Raw genomic sequence first — 20,082 nt, 5'->3', positions numbered from 1 at the left:
CTAGAAGGATGTTGATAAATTGGGGAGGGTTCATAGAAGAGTCACAAGAATAATTAAAGGATTAGAAAACATGCCTTAAAATGACTGGGTTCTTTGAGTCTGTCTATTTAGCTGGAGCTGCTGGAACCTTTTCCCATGGCAGATTTATTTCCCTGTGGTGAGGAATGGCTCCAGCAGGAAGGAGCTGGTAGAGCCTTTCTCTCTGCCTCCCAGCTGCCAGAGTCTTTCTATATATAGTGTGGAAAGGTTCCAGCAGCAGGCTACTACACTGCTAAAAATAGCAGTGTGGATAGGGGGGCAGAGCTTGGGTGAGTAGAGAGCCATGCAAGGTATGTACTTACACCCATACCCATCAGGTGTGTCTTTACTCACCTAAGCCCCATGCTTCACCGTTCACACTGCTGTTTATATTCCTGCTAAGGGTGCTATACAGATACCTACACTACAGCCACTGAATGAAGCATGCAGTGTAGACATACCTTAAGAGTACTTAATCACTGTAAGTAGCTTAATCACTGTAAAATGAACAGCTCTGGGCTTGAATCATCATGTATCTTTACAATATCAATTACAATGTTTACACATGCAGACTCCCTTGATGATTTTAGAAGATATGCAACAGTATCTAGCATCTGGGATCACGGAATTGATACCGCTGGATCAGTTGTGTGTGGTGTGTTGAGCACCATAGTTAGACTGACACCAAGGACTTCTGATAATGAAATGTTTTGTTAAGTTGATGCCCCAAATAATTCTCACCCCTCAAATACCTTGCTGTGGAGATTTTCATAAAGATGGGGAAAATAACCAACATGCCAGTTTCATCCCTACTGTAATTCCATTGACATGAGTGGAATTATATTGGGATGAAGTCAGCTCCATATATATATTCTGTAGTTTGGTTTGGTTTCGATTTGGTGCTTATCAATAAGATGATGATTCAGTGCTGTGAAATTGTAACAAATTCTACACAATCTAGAAGCCACAGTTCTGGGTGTAGTATAAGTACCTGAATAGACTGGAATAGACATGTTATAGCTATCAGGTTCTCATTTGCAAATGACATAAGCATATATCTCCTTCATATTGCATTGTGAGTTTGTCCTATTATGTTTTGATGCATGAATTGTACAGTGACAAATATAGCTGAAGAAGGCTTTAAGCTATTATGTATTCTTCTAAGATATTTAGACTCAGTAAAGCAGCATCAGCATACAAATGTATAATGGGGGGGGTTAAGCTAAGGTAATGTTTTATATTGTGGTTTCTTACCTTAAATATAATATTTGTTATTACAATGACTTTAATATTTAGAATGCAAACCATAAATGAGTATCCTATATATGAACATTTTAAAGGGGGTGAGGAGTAGCAGAACTCTAACCATCCAATATAGTGGAATACAGTATGTAGCTAATTGCCCCGTTCAATATACATTCTTTTTCCTTAAGCCTAGGACATTTGTTTTTTTTAATATTGCAGCTTGGCTGGTGGGAATCTCTTGCATTAGAGGATGATAGTTGCCTCCTTTCTCATAACGTTTGCACAACTTTAGTAACGGGTTCTAAGGGAGGAAAAGTGTGTGAGAATGGCCTACTACCATGAACAGACAGGGCCCCAGATGGGAATATATTTCTCTCAAACATTGAAATGGTTCCTGAGTTTCAGCTCTAGCCAATGCATGAGCTTCCCTGGCCAAGAAAAGTGTGTAATTCACCGGCACTTGGTGTAGCACTTCGTGTCCCCCCTCTAGTGATAGCTGGGCCACAAATCAAGGTGAGTGAGTCTTCTACACCTTTTGCTAACAGGAGCACAGGTGCTGGAACAAATTTTATTGTGGGGGTGCTAAGAGCTATTGAACTAAACTATAAACTCTGTGTATAATGGAAACCACTTTAAGTCAGAGTGTGCTACCGCACTCCCAGGACCTCTAGTTCCAGCACCTATGAACCGGAGGCTCATGTTTTAAGATCGTGAGGTCCTGGGTTCGACTGTCATTGCCAGCGATTCACCCAGAAGGCCTGTGTTATAGAGCCATGGGGAATGGCATCTCTTCAGAGTGTATAACAGCTACCCTCAGCCTTTGATGCTGATTAGCACAAGAATTAATGGCTACCTGGTGATGCTACAGTTTTTTTCATATTTCAGTAAAAAGCTGCAGCTGTAGCCTTTAATCCAAGTGAGTCATATAGTCTTTCTGTATCATGCAGAGTGGCATTAGTAAAAAGTGGCCCACAAACACAGATGTTTATCTCTCCTATGATGCAATATTTCTATGCTAGGGCCTGAGTAATACTTTTGAGGTTTGAGCACAAATGGGAATTGAGAGCATTCAGCACCTTGCAATACTGAGCTCTTAGGAAATAATTTGCACAGTGTTATCTGAGTTTTGCACAAATAACAAACTCCATAGAGTAAATTCAGTGACATCATAAACATGTATAGGAATAATGAAATACAGTACACAGATTGCAGAACTTTATGAAATGGTATGCAGCAAGCACAAAGTAATCCACAACTGAGAAAAATGTAATGATGACTGAAGCATATAGAAACAAAATGTATGGGATTTTTGGTTATCTGCATAAAACAAACTGAGAAAAATATATTAATCTATACTACATTGTTGGAAATTAACTGTAGATCAACTGTATTATTTAGGCTTAGGACACGCATTTTGAAAATAACATGCTATTTTCACAGTAGCTATACCATCTCTCTCATTATATCTCTCTCTCTCTTTGTATGGCCTATTATAGAATCTGGCTAATCTGCACCTTCTTAACTTGGATACTTTGTAATCATCCCCCCAAAATTCCAGTCTTTCATCAGACATCAATACAGATTTTAATGGTCAATGCTGTAGTTAGATTGCATGTTACTTTGATGACATTATATTTTCAAAATACAGTATATTTACTAAGTATCAGAAGGGTGTTAGTCTGTATCCACAGAAACAAGGAGGAGTCTTTACTTTAAAGACTAACAGATTAATTTGGGCATAAGATTTTGTGGGTAAAAAAAACCAGGCTTTTTACCCACGAAAGCTTTTGCCCAAATAAATCTGTTAGTCTTTAAGGTGCCATCGAACCCCTCGTAGTTTTTTGTTTTTGTATATTTACTAGTTTGCTATGCATTTTTGACATAATTAAAACTAAATTGCGGCTGAAGTGAAGTGTGAGGTGTTTTTTGTTTTGGTTGGTTGGTTTGTTTGTTTTAAATTATTCACTTACTCATGGGTCACAAACTTCAGTAATTTACAATGAGGTCACCTAGTCATTCATGCAAATTAGCAAGGATCTAGCTACATAGCTAGAAATTGTTCCCCATGATTGTTTTGCAAGTGCAGCATATATGAGAACAATAATTACTTGAGACTGTTAATTGTCACAGTAAAACTGTTCTATACATTTTCTGTTTCCATCAAAATATTTTGCTAAAATAAACAGAAGCACCCTTCTCTCTCCCTACTCTTAGTTCCTCCCCCCCACCCCCCAAGTGATTTAAAAGTTTTTGGGGAAGATTGTGATATCATTCCTTATGTTGCCAGTATCTTAGTCTATAAAGATTCCCATTGAAGTTAATTGGTCTACTCCTGGGACAAGATGCCAGTAAGGGAATCAAAATCTGGCTCTAAGTGTATAGATATGATATTATGGGTCTGGTTCTATCATTTCTTTGGAGCCAAGCTAGTGTAATGGAATGGGGAATCATATGCTATGGGCCCTATTGAAGTTAATTGGAGTTTTCCCACTGACTTTAGCAGATCAAGGATTTCACCCTATATCTGTAGAATTACTACTTGAAGAACATTCATGTTCACATCTGGTTCTTAAGTTTATTACTATTTTTTAAAGAGCACATTTAAGAATTTATAAAGCAGAGATATGAAGTGACACTCAAAGCCAAATGGAATTTTAAGAGAGAGATTGGAAAGAGCTAAGACACAGGTCCTCTGAAGGATATTGTGTTTTGCCTCCTTTGCCTTCCATTCCTGTAACAGCTTTGTGAATATCTCTAAATACTGCTGTGTTAATTCAGAAACATTCAGTGAAAGAGAACCAGAATTAATCAGCTTCCTTACTAGAGGTAGAGGGTAGCTTTAAATTTAATCGTAATAGGTACACCTCTCCAAGTGTAAAGTCAGTGTTTTGTTTAATTTGATTGCCTGCTTCTGCCTGCTGCTTCTGACTTATGGCCTGTTTCTCTTCTCTTTATATTTTTGTCAACAGAAAGCTGACCTTGCAGTTGCACCGCTGGCTATTACCTATGTTCGAGAGAAGGTCATCGACTTTTCCAAGCCCTTTATGACTCTCGGAATAAGTATTTTGTACCGCAAGCCCAATGGTACAAACCCGGGCGTCTTCTCCTTCCTGAATCCTCTCTCCCCTGATATCTGGATGTATATTCTGCTGGCTTACTTGGGTGTCAGTTGTGTGCTCTTTGTCATAGCCAGGTAACATCATAACTTTTGTGATTTTTTTTGGCAATTATTATCTTCTTTTTATTACTAATAATTGTCAAAAGTCACATTTTTTTATTACTTTCTTACTCTTATTTTTCACTGTGTGGTGTGTAGTGGAATAATTATTTAGGGCTCTCACTGTTGATCAGAATGTAGTACACTGCCGTGCTAAGCCTCCAGCATGCTGTTTATGTCACTAAGCTACCAGAATGCCAGGTGCCACTCCCCTTTTATTTCCAAACTGAAAACCAGTAACAAGCCCTGTGAAATTTTTTTCTGCACTCCCATGTGTTTCTTTTCAGATAGAAAATGATGATTGTATTGTGTTGGCCTAATATGGTGTGGCATTGAAGGAAAATACGTGAAGTTAAGCACTTAACTGCCCACAGCAAGATCTGTCCCTAGATGTTCAAATTGGGCTCATAATGCCTTTTAAATATAAAAATTGTTAGCTCACTTAAGGTTCCTTGGCTTTTCGAGAGTAAAACAGCTGAATAATCTATTTAAAATCTTGTAGCAAATAAATGCACTGAGATAAAATGTCTAATTTAAAAAGCCAGTCTGGGATGTATTTGGAGCCATGCTTAGCTGGGCTTGTTAGGGCAAGGGCCTCAAAGCTGCAATTATGAAATCATAAAGCAGTCCAATACGTATTGCTTTCTTGCTCTTTAATTGCGTTATTGCCCATTTTCTTCAATGCAGTGTTTCTCTTCTGTTAATCTTACAGGCACTGATAACAGATCTGGGAGATGGGCAGACATGGTGACACTGCCTTGCCATATTTTTCCCATGGGCACCCCATAACTCTGATAGGAATTTTTTTACTATTATATTTTACTTTTTCATTGTAAAGTAATTGGAATTGACCCCAAAGGCTCACAGGACTGTAACCTTGCACTCACTGTGTAATTTTGACTCATGCTGTGATTGCAAAAAATTGCAAAGCATTAGAAAAACCGGTAAATCCCACTTTCTTTGGATTGTTGCTGTAACATCATTTGCACCTTTCACAATATTGGCAGTCATTTTAAATAATTTAATGAATTAAAACAGTTTAAAATAGATGACTTTTTAACATCTGATTGCCTAAGTTCACCTTATAATTCATTTTTTTCTACAATATCATTTTTAGAAGCATCTTGATACAAAATTTCCCCTCCGCCTCAATTTTTTTGTGATGTTATTCTCCTGTGTATAGTAGGGTCTCCTTACCCTTTTTCCTTATGCTGGAGTTGATGTAAGGGTTCTACATCTTCCTTTGATACTATTTCTTTACTTTGGTAGAGGTTGTATCATTCCTCTGGCAGATGGAAAGGTAGTAATCCTTGAAGCTACTTACATTTCCAACTCATAAGTAATTCAGCAAGGGCACCCGCGCATAAAGCTGTATAGATAACACTCTGAAACACATGCTGCATGTTGTAGTGAAAAACTTCACTTGTGTGCCTTCATTAAAGGACTGTTTTAAAGAGCCAGGGACTTACACTGGAAGTTTCTTGAGAATAGAGTTGACTTCCGTGGATTTTTGATCAAGACCATATCTCTATTTCAGAGGTGACCCGATTACAAAGATACTTCTGAAAGCACTGAATTCTATAGTTTAGCAAAAATGCACAAATGGTTTACTGTGGAACACATGCTGCATGGATTTACATGTATTTCAAAAAAAAACCCCCAAACTTTACATTATAAGGAAATTTTTGAGCATGGTGCACAGCCCAAACACCACTCTGAAAATATTCCCTATTATATATTGTGGGAGACTTTTTCTGACCTTACAGACTTTGTTCAATTTTTTAGAAACTTTTTTTTTATTATGGTATTCAGTCACCTCATATCACTCACTGAGCTGAGAGGAATGTTTATCATCAAGCAGAAGCACCAGATAGTAAAGAGTTATAGCTGAATTTTTTTTTTCATTTGGTTGTTTTGTTGTTTGGCTCTATAAAATCCTGGTGTACTCAGAAGCATATATTTCTCATAAAGCAATACAGAAATATAGAATAGATGGTTGTGTACAGTGAACAAGTTGTGTAAAATCTGTTTTATTTCCAAATTTACATCAGTCTTCAGAGCTACAGGTAAAATTTCAGTATTTGTTAACTTGTACAATGAAATATTGATAGTGTATGTAGAAATCCAAGAAGTAGAATTAGAAAGGATTTTTTTTCTCAAAGTAGAAAGCTTTGTTTTAAAACTATGTATGTGCTAGGATTCCCAATCCAGTAATTATAGTGCCTTTATATAGAAAAACAGAGTTAACTTAAATGATGATCTGTGGAAGACTATTAAAGATTGTAAAATACAGACTAAACAAAAGACAACCTGTTTGTGAAAGTAATAATCTACCTATTGTCATTATAGGGCCAGATATTATAACTGTATCGTAGTGGACTGGGATATTTCCACATGCACTACTAAATGTGCAGTTTCACTGCAACATATAATGTAGGTGATGCACTGTGTAATGTATGGAATTCAGAAAGTTTTGTACTGTATGCATTCCAGTCATGATAGGTCATGTAACTTGAAGGCTGCATGCCCTTAAATGGATAGGTTCCTTTTAGATTCCTGTCTTAAAAAAAAAGATTTGATGTTGTAGCAACCCACCATAATGAATATTGAACTGCCAGTGTTTCATAATAAGGTATATCTATGTTTGAAGCAGTATAGTACCTGGTATATCTTTTATAGTGAAACATATGTTTTGCAATTACAGCTCATCAGACTATTCATTGGAATTATTTTGGGGGAAGTTCAGAGATCAGTCTAGATTATCACAATGGTCCTTTCTGGCCTTGGGATTTATGAATGCGAACCATTTATTTGTCAGATTTGGCCTTTTTTCATCTGTGAATTGTTTCATGAACACAGCAAGATTTCATGAATGTGTTCATTATTCAAAAGTGTCCTAATAGGTTTATTAAACAATATTAGGTCCTATGCGCCCCTTTGATTTACTGTATTGAAATTCACTATCTAAATGGTTTAATGGGTCACGTAGAACACATGCAATGGATTGAGTTCACTGATTGGATGGCCTAGTTTTATAAACAGGAGGAAATTGAGGAAGTCATTGTGGGGGTTGAATGTCTCAGGCAGAGAGTAAAGAGAGATCATTTTAGTGAAAGCAACATAGTAGCAGATAAAGAAGCCTAAAAATTTAAATCTTTGCCTATCCTATTTTTCACAAGGAAGAGTATTATATTTTACTGCATTAGGAGAATCCAGATGTAAAGAACTAGGTTATTTACTCCTAGAGTCCAAAAGAGATCAACCAGATTTGCTGGCTATCTAGAAGACTTTTTGCTCTCAATTTTCTCTTATCATAATTATACCAAATAATTGGGTGTGTGAACATGCAGGTGTTGTTGTGTTGCATTCTGAATGGAAGGTTAGGTTGGGAAGAATATACAGGCACATCAACACTAATCTGGACTAACACTAAACTGGACCTCACCTTCCATCCCAAATGATGTACGGTGGATGGCCAAGCTGAATGTTACATCAGTCCATCTTTAGCAATCTTAGTCTCATTCACCACCTTCACGTCAAGATTTCCCTCCATTCCCAGAAGTTTGTAAAGTTGTCACAGATGAGCAGAGATTATGTGCCTTTTGATCCAGGATTATATTTATTTGGGCACCCGTATCCCACAATATACCTGTCTTTACTTTATCTAAGTAACATTCAAGTAGGCAGTCATCTGCAATCAGGCTGGTTTTTCTTTTTCTTTTTGAAGCCCTGTTGTTCATGAGTATTAACATTTCCCTCCTAATAACAGTGTTGGTGGAAGGTGTCAACTAATCTTGTGTTGTGATAGTTTTTGTGGTGCAGTATCTCTGTTTTTGATCTCTCATTTTGCATCAGTATGTTTCAGTGCTGCAAAGATACCAGTTGCAGTGATTTTCAGGATCTCTTTGATTACAGAAATAACGTCTTCTATCCCAGGATCCAAAGCTCCTCTCAGCAATCCCTTTACTGAGGATCCTGCGATTGAACCATCTTAACTAATGCAGCCTCCTGAGTGGCAATCTAGTGACTCACAGGGTTGTATTGCTTTGGTCTTTGAAAAAGTGCGTTTATTTTCTTACCTGCTTCCATTTTTTGAGTTTATGGCTGGCTAAGGATTGATCTGGCTCTGTGCCTCACTGTGCTTAACAGCATTCATTTCCTATGCAGGGACTCTGCCTGAGTAATCATTCACCATGGTTGTCTCATAGAACTTGCAATAGTTAAGTAATTGTGTGTGAGCGTTTAGTCCCAGGCATATGGTAGGGGCTGCTGGAGAATGTTATATTAAGTGTCTCATCATTCCTATATTTAAAAGTGTAAATGTCATATTAGCTAAGTATTTGAGTTTAATGGTCTCCAGTTTTCTGTCACTCTGCTGCCGCTAGGTGACTACAAAAAACAGTCTGTACATACCATGAAATTCACTTTGACAGTATATTATATTCACAACAATCAAATTTTTCACAATTGTCTCTATATTTGATTGTGTTTAGCTGTAAAGGGTGTAGTCCTCATATTCTTTTTTTTTCATTTGATTAATGGCCTTGAAATCCATCTTCTGGCTGGGGTTGTGTGTGGGAACTGCAGTGTTAACTGTGCTGTCATCCCCCACACAGCAGTATTTCCTGTTTATCTTTGATAGTCTCTCAGATTCTGTCACCCCATCACCAATTATAAATAACCATATCTGCATATCACATTCCCTATTGGAAAAGGTGCAGTCAGCTCAGAAAAGTAGTGTCTGTACTGGTGCTCTGCCTCAGTCTGGGGAAAGGTTTACAAATTCTGCCCTTTTGCTATGTTAGCTAAAGCAGTGATCCAGGCACATTTGCAACTTCTATTAGTCTTCAATACACACAATAAACAAGAGTAGTATGCAGAATACTAGTGTGAAAGAGGAGTGAAGTGTGCTTAAAAAGAAACATTTAGGGCTTAATGAGAAGACACTGGACAGTCCTAACATTGACACCACAAGTCTTCTGCTAGAAACAGACCACGGCAATCTTTGAATTGATGACTGGGAAAAGAAAGAAGCCAAGGTATAAGGATAGTCTTTCCGATTTGGTGAATATTGTTCTTGGGTAGTCATAGGAGGAGGAGGGCTCCTCTTCAGATGACTCAGTTTATATTTCCAGTGGAGAGATGATGACAGGAACCAAGCTTAGGGAAACCAGCATTTTTTTTTCTGTTTCCTAGCACACACAAAACTAGTAGAAAAATGCATGGCACTCTCTCCATAGTGTAGTATTTGAACCTTTTTTCCTACAGTCTTGCAAAATAAAGTATGACCTGTAACATGTGGAAGGATGGATACTACTACTAGTGGAACAAGAGAGATCACAGAGAGCAATAAGAGTGCTAGGGAGTCCTGTGATTCTCTCAGAAGAGATCCACATAGGCAACAACCATCATTGCACAACACAAAATACAGCATCTGTTAAAGCGTAAAATCTGAAATTGTGAGTGTTGCCTACTTTTCCATTGACGTGAGGCTGCTTGCCTGAGGTATCCGATGGTCAAGTCCACACTTAACTATCACCAGTTGGGTGTCTATGCAAAATCAAGCAAACCCAATGATTGATAATCACATATATGCTCAGGAGAAAAAAAGGAAGGCGCTTCATAGCTCATGTGAAGGGAACTTTTCCTTGTTAACATATCATATTTTATCAGGGCATGTGCAGCCTTATTTGAGACAGGTCAATGCCATAAATACCCCTTCTAATGTCTGCAGGAGATATCCAATGCTGCAACATCCCAGGCTTTGCCAAGAGATATAACAAGGGATAAAAATACTGTCTGGTGACCCCGGGTTCCTATTGTGGAATATTAGCTGTGCTGCAGAGGTGCAGGTTCCTGATGTGAAGATAAGGAATTCTGAAAGATAATGGCTTACCCTCCTGTCCAAAAAGAAAAAAAAAAAGAGCCAAAATGTTGCCAAGCAGTGAATGCTTCAGTAGGGCATAGCCATAAAAGTTACAAGGTCAAACCATGGTTACATGGCTGATCTGCTGTTACACTTCCATTAGTACACATTGTCTCAGCCTTAGCAACATTATCCTTGTCAATCTATGGGCTTGCTTTAATTTCCAAAGTGAATGAAAGAAAACCAAATTAAGACCACTTTATTTCTAAATGAAAGTGTCCACACAAGAGTCTCAAAATTGGGTGACTGGGCAACAAAATGGCAGATGAAATTCAATGTTGATAAATGCAAAGTAATGCACATTGGAAAACATAATCCCAACTATACATATAAAATGATGGGGTCTAAATTAGCTGTTACCACGCGAGAAAAAGATCTTGGAGTCATTGTGGATAGTTCTCTGCAAACATCCACTCAATGTGCAGTGACAGTCAAAAAAAGCAAACAGAATGTTGAGAATTATTAAGAAAGGGATAGATAATAAGACAGAAATTATCATATTGCTTTATATAAGTCCATAGTACACCCACATCTTGAATACTGTGTGCAAATGTGGTCGTCCCATCTCAAAAAAGATATATTGAAATTAGAAATGGTTCAGAAAAGGGCAACAAAATTATTAGAAGTATGGAATGGCTGCCATTTGAGTAGAGATTAATAAGACTAAGACTTTTCAGCTTGGAAAAGAGGTGAGTAAGTGTATGATAGAGGTCTATAAAATCATGACTGGTGTGAAAAAAGTAAATAAGGAAGTGTTCTTTACTCCTTCTCATAATACAAGAACTAGGGGCCACCAAATGAAATTAATAGGCAGCAGGTTTAAAATAACCAAAGGAAGTATTTCTTCACACAATACACAGTCAACCTGTGGAACTCCTTGCCAGAGGATGTTGTGAAGGCCAAGAATATACAGGGTTCAAAAAAGAACTAGATAAATTCATAGAGGATAGGTCCATTAATGGCTACTAGCCAGGATGGGCAGGGATGGTGTCCCTAGCCTCTTTTTGCCAGAAGCTGGGAATGGGCGACAGGGAATGGATCCCTTGATGATTACCTGTTCTGTTCATTTCCTCTGGAGTACCTGGCATTGGCCGCTGTAGGAAGACAGGATACTGGGCTAGATGGACCTTTGGTCTGACCCAGTATGGCTGATCTTATGTTCATATGTTTAATGCAGTTGAAATAATCCACTTTAAATTCACATCTTTAGTTAATTTAGAGTAATTTTCCTGAGTGTCCCCACATAGGAAAGCACTAATTCACCAGCACACCCCTAGTTCATACGTGGATATGATAAGCAATATATAGAAAAACATTTCTGGAAAAATTGCATGCTGTCGTAGAAGAATATTTGACAGCCATCTCTCTCCCTTGACTATTGCCTTTTACATGTTTTGGCTGTGTGTGACAGCTGTTTCCCATGTGTATCCTGTATGGCACACTATCTTGACATAAAGGTAATGAAGGACTTCCTCAATAGAGATTATACTTGGCATTGATGAAAAATGCATATCCATTTTTTCTGGTCTTACACAGTGCATAAAGTTCCCAACTTCCCTACAACCACCTGAAACAGTGGTATGATGGAATTCCACCCTTCATAGGTTGACTGTCACATTTCTAGGGTTTATACTTGCTCAGCATCAGTGAACCCTAGAAATACAGTAGTCTGTACTTCGTGTAATTGGACTAGCCTCTTATCAGGACTTTATTAGACATCTTTAGCTCTTTGGTGTCACAATGTTCACCCATGAAGAAGTTGGTATTAATAAGGTCATTCCATTGATCTGTCTTTTGGAATAAAAATGACCTCTAGGTTTGAGTAAAAGAAAAATGGTTCAAGAACTGACAGGTACCAGCCATGTAAAGTGACAAACACACGAGCCTTATGTGGGGCTAAAATGTGTCATGTTTTTGTTCTTTAAATCTCACCTTGATGAAAAGACAGACATAAATCCTTGGAAGCGGAGAGTGAATAATATGTTGTGCAAAATCCTGATCAAAACAGCAAGAAGGAGCAGCCTCCTTTTTAGACAAAAGAGAAGAAGCAACGTGAAAGAAGTTGAGACTGGGAGATATTCTTGTAGGACAACTTTGAGTATTTTTAGATTGTAGGCATTGCACCTTGTTTTCTGGATTCATATGACCTTAGGACTGCTTGTTGATGGATAGCAAAGGAGTCTGCCTTTCTTTCTGCTAGTACAGACCCTTGAAACTAATTTTATTAGATCACCACTGAAGATAGCATGTTATGCTTCTTTTCTCAGTAAAAAGTAATTGTGTATAGCCAAGTGGCCAAATACATGTAATATGTATCTTGTCTGGATGAGACAGTGTTATTCTTTACCATATAATTGCAGTTTGCTTTGACCTCGCTGCTGGAAACCACATTGGTACCTTCACCAGTCAAGTACACATTAAAAACAAATTTCATAAATTCCTCTTTCCAGTCTTTACCCATAAGCATGATATAATTTTATATCGATCTTACCATCAGTTTAGTGTAAAAATAGCAAAATTTAGAGAACTATTATTTAAAAAAATTGAAAAAACAAACAAACACAAACAAGAACAAGAAGTGTCCATTGATTATGTCAACTCAAAAGACCTGGTGAAAGAAGTCAGATTTAACCAGTGACAGGATGGAATTCAGTAGAGGCAGAAAGATCCTGCTGTCCAACATCAGGAGTGAGAGAAACATTTCCCTCCTGATTCACTAGGACAATCCTACTGAAAAACAGCAGGTGCAGTAGTATTCATCTTTCTGACTCAGCCCCATTAGCAACATGGCCACCTTACTATCTATAGGCAGCAGTTTTCAACTCATGAGTTCAAGGATTTAGAGCAGGAGGAGTCAGCAAAGCATCATGCATCCTAGATTCAGCCTCTGTGGCATCATTAAGATAGTTCTGAAGTGACTCAGAAGAAAGAAGATTGTAGTTAACTTTCCAGTTCTGCTACTGAAGCAGTTGTCTCTGGCTTTCCTTCAGAAGCCTCAGTTCATTCATTCTCACTCAGGGCTGATCTTCACTATGGAGCTAAATCGGCGCTGCTGCACTCTATGCAGCTACATTGATTTAGCGGGTCTAGTTAAAATGATTGCTTTTGTTTGATTAAAAGGTTCTGTAGAGGTTCTTTAGTTTTTGTTTATCAATAGTATAATGTATTTTAGCATGGTGAATTATTACACGTGTGGCATCGGATAGTCCCTAGTCCTGTAAAGTCACAAGCACATATGTAAACCTCATCCCACATTCTGAAACTTCTGGAGGTGGTGGAGTTACTGCTGTGATCAGTTACATAATTCCACTGCTCAGAGAGTGGATCATGCCATACGGGGCTGCTATCATCTTAAGTCTCACAGCGCCCTTTCCAGTTCCCTATTTCCTCGGGGAATGAAGCAGAGCTTCTGCATTGTAATCATGGAGGGAATAGTGGTAGGCAGAAGGAATTAACTTTGTAGATTATTTCCCTTTCCATCTCCTCAAACTTTACAAAATCAGGACATTCGTCTCTTCAATGTGATTCATAACCATGGGGTAGTATATGGCTCCCAAATCTTTAGCAAGGACTTCAGCATCCTTGTCCACAACAAATATTATGCACACTTCTATTTATTTTGCTTGGAATCATAAGATATTGTTCCTGTGGCATAGTGTCCTCCATCACCATGTTGCAAGACAATTTTCAGCCAACTGAAACTACAGTAGTTTCTTTAATGAGAGCCTTATTATTGTCTGGAGCAAAATTTGTTTGTTCTGTGGCTATGGAAGTGGGGAAGGTCTAGTTTATTATATGATCTGGGCTCAAAGATTCTAGTAAAGAAATTCTAAGTAACCCTTTGAAAAGTCAGGTTTTGTGGCTGACACAATGTAACCGATGAGTCCTGTCCAAAAGAAAAATGAGAGCAGTTAACAGAAATTTCTACATTGCCTTGTTTCACTGTGCTTATGGAGCACGCAAAGATAATGTCAAGCCACCAAAAGAGCTGGAAAAGGGACTTCTAATTAGTCATATTTATCCTCTACATACTTCTTTCTTCTAAACAGGCATCTTGGTGTAGAGGTGGTAGTTAATCTTGTTAAAATCCTGGTCAGGGTGCCGTTCGTTTACTGTTAATGAGAGGAATTTTCACATTGCTTCAAATGTAACTTTTAATTAGATAAAGGTGTTGATGTTGATATCAAAGGCTCCTATGTTGAAGAGATCTAAAACCTTTTGTCTTCTGTTCCATCAGAGAGCCCAATTCTGCTTGCAGATAAGCCTCATTAAAGTCAGTGGGAATCGCATATGCACACGGCAACTGATTTGCCATAGCTTTCACCTTTTGCAGTCATTTGTACTTGCTAACCAACTAGAATGGTAGTATTTTGTGTCCACTGATGTAAATGACCAGTGATGAGCTGGAGCCGGTTCGCACCGGTACGCAGGAACCAGCTGTTAAATTTAGAAGTCCTTTTAGAACCGGTTGTTCCAGGACAACCAGTTCTATAAGGGCTTTATTTAACAAAAGCTCCTGCACTCCGCCTCGGCCCCAGCCCCAGCTTACTTCCCCCTCCTCTCCTGAATCCTCCACCCCCCTTCTCCTCCCCCTCCCCTGCTTCTCGTGAATCAGATGTTCGTGGGAAGCCTGAAACAAGCAGGGGGCAGGTAAGCTGGGCCGCAGGAGGAGGGGAGGTGTGGCCGGCTTAGCGGCTCCCTCCAGCCTGGCACGAGCGCCCCCAGCCCGGTCCTGGCTCCAGCCCCAGCCGAGTGCCCCTGGCTCCTGCCCCCCGGCTCCGGCCGGCCCAGCCCCTGTGGCGCTGGTGCTGGTTCTGACCCCGTGGCTCCAGCCGGCCCGGCCTGGCCCCCGCAATGCTGGTGCTGGTTCCCAGCTCCGGCCGGCCTGGCCCCCATGGCGCCGGTGCTGCTTCCCGGCTCTGGCCGGCCCAGCCTCCATGGAACAGGTGCTGGTTCCCGGCCCCGCGGCTCTGGCCGGCCCCGCCCAGCCTGGCCCCGCGGCGCCGGTGCTAGTTTCCGGCCCCTGCAGCGCTGGTGCTGGTCCCAGCCCCGCAGTTGCAGCTCCGGGCCCGGCCCGGCTCGGGCCCTGCAGCGCCGATGCTGGTACTGGTCCCAGCCGAGCGGCTCCAGGCAGCACGGTAAGGGGGCAGGGAGCAGGGACGGGGTGTTGGAAGAGGGCAGGGGTGTTTGGGGGTCGTGGAGAGGGGTGGGGTAGTCAGAGGGCAGGGAAAAAGGGGATTGAATGGTGGCAAGGGTCCTCGGCGGGGGGCAGCCAGGAAGGAGCAGGGGTTGGATGAGGTGGCGAGGGGCAGTCGTAGAATCATAGAATATCAGGGTTGGAAGGGACCTCAGGAGGTCATCTAGTCCAACCCCCTGCTCAAAGCAGGATCAGTTCCCAACTAAATCATCTCAGACAGGGCTTTGTCAAGCCTGACCTTAAAAACCTCTAAGGAAAGAGATTCTACCACCTCCCTAGGTAACCCATTCCAGTACTTCATCACTCTCTGAGTGAAAAAGCTTTTCCTAATATCCAACCTAAACCTCCCCCACTGCAACTTGAGACCATTAATCACTGTTCTGTCATCTGGTACCACTGAGAACAGTCTAGATCCATCCTCTTTGGAACCCCCCTTCAGGAAGTTTAAAGCAGCTGTCAAATCCTCCCTCATTCTTCTCTTCTGCAGACTAAACAATCCCAGTTCCCTCAGCCTCTCCTCATAGGTCATGTGCTCCATCTCCCTAATCATTTTTGTTGCCCTCCGCTGGACTCTTTCCAATTTTTCCACATCCTTCTTGTAGTGTGGGGCTCAAAACTGGACACAGTACTCCAGATGAGGCCTCACCAATGTCGAATAGAGGGGAATAATTACATCCCTCAATCTGCTGGCAGTGCCCCTACTTATACAGCCCAAAATGACATTAGCCTTCTTGGCAACAAGGGCACACTGTTGACTCATATCCAGCTTCTCGTCCACTGTAACCCCTAGGTCCTTTTCTGCAGAACTGCTTCCTAGCCATTCTGTCCGTGGTCTGTAACAGTGAATGGGATTCTTCCCTCCTAAGTGCAGGACTCTGCACTTGTCCTTGTTGAACCGCATCAGGTTTCTCTTGGCCCAGTCCTCTAATTTGTCTAGGTCCCTCTGTATCCTATCCCTACCCTCCAGCGTATCTACCACTCCTTCCAGTTTAGTGTCATCTGCAAACTTGCTGAGAGTGCAGTCAACACCATCCTCCAGATCATTAATTAAGATATTGAACAAAACTGGTCCCAGGACCGACCCTTGTGGCACTCCACTTGAAACTGGCTGCCAAGTAGACATGGAGCCGTTGATCACTACCTATCGAGCCCAACGATCTAGCCAGCTTTCTATCCACCTTATAGTCCAATGATCCAGCCCATACTACTTTAACTTGCTGGCAAGAATACTGTGGGAGATTGTATCAAAAGCTTTGCTAAAGTCAAGGAATAACACGTCCACTGCTTTCCCCTCATCCACAGACCCAGTTATCTCCTCATAGAAGGCAATTAGGTTAGTCAGGCATGACTTGCCCTTGGTGAATCCATGCTGACCGTTCTGATCACTTTCCTCTCCTCTAAGTGCTTCAGAATTGATTCCTTGAGGACCTACTCCATGATTTTTCCAGGGACTGAGGTGAGGCCGACTGGCCTGTAGTTCCCCCGATCCTCCTTCTTCCCTTTTTTAAAGATGGGCACTAAAGTAGCCTTTTTCCAGTCATCCTGTCAGGGATTCCAGGGGCGGTCAGGGGACAGGGAGAAGGGGTGGTTGGATGGGGCGGGGTCCCGGGGGGGCAATAAAAAATGAGAGGAGGGGTTGGATGGGGCGGCAGAGGGTAATCAGGGGACAGGGAAGGGGGGTTGATGGAGCAGGGGTCCCAGGGAGGTGTCAAGGAACCTGGAGGGTTGAATGGGGCAGGAGTCCCGGGGGGGAAGGGGTGGCCACGACCTCCTCCTGGGGTGACGAAGAGAGAACCTGTTGTTAATATTTTGGCAGCTCATCACTTTAAATGACTACAACAGGTATAAGACAGTGGAGATTCAGACGTACTGATTCTGAGAACCTAATTGAGCTCCCAGTGATCTGTAACACATTTTTATTTTCAAGAAGTAGATGTTGTTTAACATTCACATTGTGGTAACTCAAAAGACAACCTGGTTTGAGCCTCATTTTGCTACAGTGTGCTGGAACCAGGGATACTGGGGATACTGCCACAACTTCTGTCTAAAGTAGTAATAACAGACACCAAATAGATGGTTTCCCTCATCAGTGGCCCACTATAAAAATTGTTCTAGCACCTGTTTTGCTATGCATGTTATAAACACAAGCTAAATGACAGTTTTTGCCCCCCCCAGAGAGTTCACATCTAAACAGCAAGAAACAAGTTCATTAGATGAACAATCTGGTCAGAGCAGGGGAAAAAAGAGGCTCACAAAAATAGGCACTGCCTATCCTGATGGAGTAAGAAATCACAGCTCGCAACCTGTCTAACCATGATCAGACTACAGTTTTCTGTCTGCATTACAAAACAAGGGAGCTTTGCAGAGGGACTGGAAAGAGGAGAGGATAGATTTATAGAGGTAGCTTTATAGATTTTGGCTGGGAGCTTTTACCACACTTAAGGGGGCTGCCACGGGGTTCATTCACCATTGGGTGCCTCTTTGTGGCTAGGTCTGGAGATTGGCTTTACTCACGTCTGATGTCCCCTCACCCCCGCTTCCAACATATTGCTCACACCTCTTTGCTCACCAGGACTTGCAAAGTTTCTCATTTGTAACTCAACCCTCTAGCCAGGTCACTATATTCCTCCCGTTCCAGGGTATCAGAATCCCACAGGGTCAACTATCCACTTGCCATTCCACACAGTCTTCCAGTCCAGGCCCTATGTCACTTTTCCAGGGAACCCAGGCCTCACCATTCCAGGTTCCAGCCATATGTCTATCAACTCCAGTTTCCTTTTCCCCAGCCCCTGTTGCTATTTCCCTGCTGTATCTTCTGGTCCCCTCCTCTGGGCTTACCAACCCAAACCTCCTCCTCCTCCTAGGAAGGAACTGTAGACTACTCCTGTCTTTGGTTTCTTGCCAGACTCTATAGCCCAGAGCACAGCTCCCTTCTCCTTGAGAGTGAGTGCAGACTACTTTCCATACCACCCATTTCTGGCCTCAGCTTGTTAGGTTTATGCTAGCTCAGCCTGCTTCTCCTGAGCTGGACTTCATCAATTAAGCTTTCAGGCTCTGCACTCCCCAAGGTGTGCTGTATCAGGTTACTTTCCATAACAACCTGCTCTGCCTTGTGTGGGTGGACACCCAGGGCTGGCCTTACCGTGAGGTGAACTGAGGCGGACGCCTCAGGTGCCAGACTGTGGTGGGGGGTACCACTAGGACCCAGAGTATAGAAAATTGTGTCTGCTGCTGGTGCATATGTATTCTCTCTGCTCTAGATGCATAGAGGTGGTGGAGTGCTGTGCTGGAGGAAGGAGGGCACAAGAGACATAATAGGCAGGCAGGAGAAAAGGTGAGAGGGAATAACAGAAAGCAGCAGGAGAGGAGGAGGAGCCTCTTATGTTCCTCTCTAGCACCTCCAGGAGCCTGGACTGATTAACACCAGCTTCTCAGGGAGCTTCCTGTTTCCTGCTGCTTCCCTGAACCCACTTGAGGAGAACAGGGAGTCAACTGAAGTAGTAGGAGCCAGTTAGGCCCTTACTGCATCTTCCCTTACTCAGGCCCTGCTACCAGCCTGCTTATTTGTCCCCTTCAACTGAGCGTTGAGAGTCAGTATAGCTGGCACAGAACAGCACTCATGAGTGAAAGAAAACGCCCCTCTGGGGCAGCATTCAGAAAAAGAAAGAAGCAAAGGAAGCTTTTCTATCTAAGCAGGAAGGAGCTCTCCTGAGATACATAGACACAAATGTTCACGGTGAGTCTTACGGCCCCAGTGAGGACATGAATGGTGCAAAGATGCCTGATCTTCCAGTTAGTCAGAGTTCAGGTGACCTGACAGCTACTGCAGCATCCATATCTCCATCTCATATGGATGTAGCTATGCACATTCCTGAAGAAAAGTGTAGATCAGAGAAGAGTGTGGTAGAGGCGCAAGAAACGGCTGCTGATGAGTTTAGTTCCTTAAGTCTAGATGATCCAGGACTGTGGATCCACTTGAACAGTAGCCTGAGGGACTTCCTTGTACTGCATGGGCCACAGCAAGTGAAAAAATTCATGTTCTCCAAAGACAATGAAAGTAGAAATTTCCATACAACACGTTACTGACATGAAATCCCCAATGATGATGAAATGGAGAGGCCATGGCTTATGTACTCTAAAACCCAGAATGCTGCATACTGTTTTTGTTGCAAACTCTTCCAGTCTAATGTTCCAGCCCCATTGGGTTATACATGAACGAAGGACTGGAATAATCTGGCATGCCACTAGAAGGCAGCAAATCACCAGAGAGTATTCTGTAGGTGGAAAAAGCTTGAGATGAGACTACGGTTAAAGGCCACCATAGATGATCAGCATCAAGAGAAGATTGTATCAGAGTCTCTTTACTGGCAAAATGTTCTGAAAAGGCTCATTGTCATTGTGAGAATGCTTGCTACTCAAAACCTAGCACTGCGTGGCACTTAGGATTGGCTGTATGTGCCAAACAATGGAAACTTCATT

At 41.5% G+C, this 20,082-nt stretch overlaps 1 protein-coding gene across 3 annotated transcripts in view; it reads left to right on the top strand.

Annotated features, from left to right (window-relative positions):
• GRIK2 (glutamate ionotropic receptor kainate type subunit 2) overlaps window positions 1–20,082 on the top strand; it is a 595,148-nt gene that overhangs the window by 397,654 nt on the left and 177,412 nt on the right. For all 3 annotated transcript variants that reach the window (XM_050949241.1, XM_050949242.1, XM_050949239.1), the window contains one exon: window positions 4,233–4,456. In XM_050949241.1, the coding sequence (XP_050805198.1) occupies window positions 4,233–4,456 (224 nt within the window). The remainder of the gene's footprint in view (window positions 1–4,232; window positions 4,457–20,082) is intronic.

Source organism: Gopherus flavomarginatus, chromosome 4 (assembly GCF_025201925.1).
Source record: "Gopherus flavomarginatus isolate rGopFla2 chromosome 4, rGopFla2.mat.asm, whole genome shotgun sequence".
NCBI lineage: Eukaryota > Metazoa > Chordata > Testudines > Testudinidae > Gopherus > Gopherus flavomarginatus.
This window is presented reverse-complemented; position numbering and strand designations above follow the sequence as displayed.